Raw genomic sequence first — 5,101 nt, forward strand, 5'->3', positions numbered from 1 at the left:
TGACATCACTGTCATCAGTGTGGTTAACATCAGCTGTGTGTTTGGTCCGTGTACCTTCCGTTCATTCTATTTCCAATTCTGAAAGGCAAATCAAAAAACAAATTTAGGGCCATTTTTTCTATTACCATTTCTGAAACAAAAATCGGACAACTATTTAATGACCTTTTTTTTAAAAAAAAACTATTGCATTTCTTACTCAAATTTTAGTGTTCGTTGAAATGCCTTAAATTTCTCTTTTTCGAATTTCAATTTTAAATTTTTATGCTTTTCAGTCCATGGCCCGGAAATAAATAAATATAGCCTACGCGCGGATTGGTCCGTGTGTCAGGGAGGTCGCGGTGCTAGTCCGGTGTTTTTCACTTCAAGTTGGTGTCGAGCAACAATTCCTCGTTCCCAAATAATGGACTCAACCAGTTATATCCTTTTTAAAGGAAACAAGAGGCTAACGCTTAGGGAGGACGACATGATGGGAGATAAAATTGCCAGAATTTTCCAGGTAAGTAACACTTTTTTCGTTTGTTTGGAGAACATGCTAAGATCAAAGGATGCTAGCACAGAATAGCCGTCTGATTAAGGTCCCTACATGTTTTCTTTCAAAGGTATATGCTCCTAGCCTGTACATAACCGATGATGACAATGTGGCGATATTCCCGGGATCGTCTGGACATTTCAGCTGCTTGGACCTTAGACCTCGAGGCCACTATGAGGTTCATGGGGATGATATTGCTCTACCAGTTGCCGAGCAGACTCCTCCATTGTCAGGCCAGAACCGTTTCCAGTTCCACCGTCCAGCACAGCCCACTGCTGCTCTGGGATCACCTGCTCAGGCCATTGCTCCCACTCCCCCTCGAGCAAGCATGAGTAACACCTTCCAAAGGTACCCCCAGTCCCATCAGTTCAGAGCCCCCCTACCACTGATTAGCAAGTTATTTGCTAGTCAAATTATTAAAAAAATATTAAATTATTTAAATATCAAAATGTACATTATTTAAAATTATTTAAATATTTAAAAAGGGGTGTTGCTTTCATGAACGTCTTGGTCCAAGGCTAGCTACATATGAATAAATCCACATGATTGTATTTGTTTTTGTAATTCTTAAGATCCTTTGTAACCAAGATCATTTTAAAACTTGAATCAATTGTAATTGGATCAGTTGTAATGTAGGCTATGTGTTTGAGATGGAATTAATTGATTTGACTTGATGCAAACCACTCCCACAACAATCTTTCTAGGTCTGTTTTCATTGCTGAGCTCAGCCAGGGGAAACTGAAGCCTGCCCGTATGGTTGTACTTAGACTGTTTGAGTTTGAAGCCACAACCACAGGTATCCTTGCAAAAATACATGATGCCCTGCAGAGTGATGACCCTCTCATCCTGACTGATGCCCAGGGAAATGAGATTGTGGACTCTGAAGGGACAAGAGGTACTAACTGAAAAAATGAATAGTTGCATAATAATAAATAAATATGCTTTGTTTGTTAAACTACATGCCCCATCTACTTCAATACTGTGCTCTCTTTGTCTCTTAATTTTTTTTACCCACAAAGTATTCTGTTTAGCTGTAAATGTGTTTACATTGTATCTGTTACATGAGTTGTCTTCCTCTCTTGCTAGGATCCAAGTATTGGAAGCAAAATGCAAAAAAGTTTCTTGCTGTCCCAGAGCAGATCTTCAATGAGTTCCAGCAAGGAGCAAAGGGAAAGACACTGAGGTAAACATTTTAGTTACTGCCTGTCAATATTTGTCTTTTATTTTGTTTTAAATAACATCTCTTCTCCTGATCCTGCAGCTGTATGAGGGCCTCCTTCACTGGGTAATTTACCCTGTTATTTATCTCGACCCACAATCGCTCCACCGTATGATTCTGTAGACAAGAAAAGGGTAGACTCAATTTAGTCTGCAAAATTAAGATGGTGAGAGGAAACAGGATTATATCAGATGTAAAAAGTTTATAGACGGTATTGAAGAGGTTTGATTAGGAGTCCAAGGAGCAGGACCATTGATGTGTATGGGTACCTACAAGCACCCCTCACTCAAGGGTGCATCTGGTTAAAGTGATACTTCAGCCCACCTAAACAATGCGGTATTGGTGTACATTCACACTCCATGTAGAGAATTGCCACAAAACCACTCATCCATTTGGCTCTATTGCTCTTCCCTGCATAGTCTCCTGTGTTTACCTGTGCAACGGTTTCTCTAGATGGAGCATGAATGTAAACAATGCAATCATTGTTTAGGTGGCCGTTTGTTTATATGGCTAACTAAGGTTTGAGGTTTTGGGCTCATGTGTTTGAATTGAGGATCAGTGCAGCAAAAGTTTGTTATTTTGGTGTCCAGTACCAGTACATAAAAAACTGAGTAACATCTCTAAAGCTTAGTCTCATTTTTGGCATTAAGGAGACTGTTACCTCACCTTTGTTGACTGAGTTTGGCGATATGGTTGCCTTTGCAAGTTGTGTCTGTGGTTAGACAGCATCTCCTGCATGTAGAGGGACAAGTAAAATTCACGGCCATGGTCCACCCTGACCTGGTCCCACATCCCATATTCAAGAACTGCTGATCTGTAAAATAGTGAAACATGACTCAATCAAATGTTGAGTCTGCACTGTACGATAGACCAACAATATTGCAATCTACTAGTGCACTGTTTTTGTGATTTATTGAAAAGAAGGGTGGCTATACTGGTCACAGATATATATTTTTTTACTTTCAGAAATTTGAGTTGTTTGTTTATTATTCTCACTTTAGCAGAAGAATGCAAACAGGTGAGAAGGGAACATTTTTGTATTTCATTCAGTTGCATAATAGCTCTACAATCTTATAGTTGCCTAATAATTATGCACACAGACAAGAGAGCCAAAACCTTAGTTTTACTTTCAGGTTTTTGGATTGACCGAAAGCACGTTGTTAAATAATAAAATGAATCCTGAAAAATACAGTGCTTTCGGTCAATCCAAAATGTACCCCCTGTTGCACCTCAGAGTACCCCTTGGGGAACACAGACCCCCATTTGAGAAACAATGAGTCAGTATGCCTATCACAAATAAAAAAGACCAAAAAACAGTAGAATCCATATCTAAAAAGTCACAAAACAGTTTTAAAAAATGTCAAAAGAATTGAAAAAATGTCACAAAGGAAGTCAGAAAAACTCACAGAAAAGTAAAGTTGTGAGAAAAGTTAGTCTTTATATTACATACAAAGTAATATTTAAAAAAAACTTTTCCATGGACTTTTTCACAAAAAATTATACCTGCCTGGATTCTGAAATCAGAGAAAGGGGGTTTTGAAGCAAAAAAAAAAGTTGAGAAGGACTAACCTGTAAACTTCTTCATATATCCTGAGGTTATTCTTGACAGGCATGGTTGTGTGGGCAACGGCCTTACTGCTGTACCCATCTACTGCTAGAATGTGTGTCACTCCGAACATGACCAGTTTTTCGTTCTGGTCGATGTGGATTTTGTGTCCCATGTATGCAGCTCTGTAGGGGACGGGGTTAAGGTTACGTGCGCCCTTTGGGGGAAAAGTAAGTAAAAGTTAGCTAGTAAAATACATGACACCATATACCACAACATTAAAGGCTTGCAAAAGATACTTACACGTTTGCGCATTTCGTGATAGGGACAATGAGTTGTTCTCAAAATCTTCCCCACCCGGCGTTCACCAGCAACCACTCCCATTGCAGACAGGTACCCGGTCATCATCTTTCGACCATATGTTGACCCTGTCTGATGAATCAACATAAGTAAGCTGTGACATTTGACCTAGTCTTCATGGATTTATATCTAATAAAATATATGTAGTCTAGAAATAAATCAACAGAGGTGGGTAGAGAAGCCAAAAATTCTACTGAAGTAAGAGTATCGTTACTTCAGAAAAATGTGAATCTAGTAGGTGTTGTGAGTTAGAGTAAAAAAGTACTTGACAAAAAAACTACTCAAGTACTGAGCAACTGTTGAGTAACATCTGATTAATTTGTGAAAACATGCATTTAATCAGACAAAAATACAAAATCATAATCTTTAGGTAAATTTGAGTACTTCCAATCAATAAAATAATAGAATACATAAAAATAAATGAAATATTTACAAAATAACAAATTACAGCACAAGAAACACACATTTCCAAATGTGATTGGAGGAACACAGTCAGGTGGTAGAGCCTATGGCGGAAGTCCCTCTGTCTGTCAAAATACAACATTAAATTGATGCACAGGGGGGATAATAATGCGTAGGATAGTAAATGGGTAAAGAAAGTAACCAGCTCAGTGTAGCCTATTGGAGTCTAGTAAGATTACAGTCTTCTTCACAAACCTACTCAAGTAAAAGTAAAAAGTATGGAGATGATGAAAAACTATCGTAGAAGTACAACTTATCCAAAAGCCTCATCAGGTAAATGTAACTGAGTAAATGTAACTCGTAACTACCCACCTCTGTAAATCAAAGAAAACCAAAAAAAACTACCTGATTTATTGCCCTGCTGATAGCAGCCTCTAAGTGTGAGTTGGATACATGTCCCCTCCTGGAAATGTTGTGGCGTGCACAAAATCTCCTGACACTCATTGCTGAGCATCCTTCCTTCACACCTAGTTCTGACAAGTTTGTTGAAATGTCGGCGTACGAGAAATTCTGTGTAATCATTTCTCTAATTACATTTTCGTAGGGCTCGAGTGACGCCATCTCATCCGTCTTTAGACTCCTGCCAACCCAATCTGCTGTGTTTAAGACGTACTCGCGGAAAAAAAGCTAAAATACCGCTTCCGGTTCACCGCATTTTTGCGTTAAAGCGAAAATACTGCTTCCGGTTCACCTTGTAATAATACAGATATCCCAACATTTTTGTATTTTGGATTAGCATAGATTGGATTCTTCGTGTTTATCTGGGAATATAAAAATCTATAATAGGAAAACAACACAAAATCCAATTTTATGGCGATATTTTAATGGATAACAGCTTTTGTTTTTTTGTTTTAAAATCTGCTACATATATTGGAAAACTAAAAATGCCCGTTTTTTTGTTTTCCGATTTGCGTTTCAGAATTGGAAATAGAATGAACGGAAGGTACACGGACCGTGTTTGTCCCCTGCCTGAAACACTGTCTGA

At 38.4% G+C, this 5,101-nt stretch overlaps 2 protein-coding genes across 2 annotated transcripts; one reads left to right on the forward strand and one right to left on the reverse strand.

Moving 5' to 3' along the window:
* Positions 1-400: 400 nt before the first annotated feature.
* Positions 401-1,716, forward strand: LOC146304292 (uncharacterized). The gene is made up of 4 exons (XM_084714224.1): positions 401-496; positions 600-877; positions 1,234-1,424; positions 1,616-1,716. The coding sequence occupies exons 1-4, from the start codon at positions 401-403 to the stop codon at positions 1,714-1,716; spliced, it is 666 nt and encodes a 221-aa protein (XP_084570350.1).
* A 5-nt stretch (positions 1,717-1,721) lies between these two features.
* Positions 1,722-4,677, reverse strand: LOC146304293 (uncharacterized). The gene is made up of 5 exons (XM_084714225.1): positions 4,462-4,677; positions 3,598-3,726; positions 3,318-3,511; positions 2,415-2,562; positions 1,722-1,865 (listed from the first exon to the last, which is right to left on the reverse strand). The coding sequence occupies exons 1-5, from the start codon at positions 4,675-4,677 to the stop codon at positions 1,722-1,724; spliced, it is 831 nt and encodes a 276-aa protein (XP_084570351.1).
* Between the last annotated feature and the right edge of the window lie 424 nt (positions 4,678-5,101).

This window comes from Lutjanus erythropterus, unplaced genomic scaffold (genome assembly GCF_056507025.1).
Source record: "Lutjanus erythropterus isolate fLutEry1 unplaced genomic scaffold, fLutEry1.hap2 Scaffold_157, whole genome shotgun sequence".
Classification (NCBI taxonomy): Eukaryota; Metazoa; Chordata; class Actinopteri; order Lutjaniformes; family Lutjanidae; genus Lutjanus; species Lutjanus erythropterus.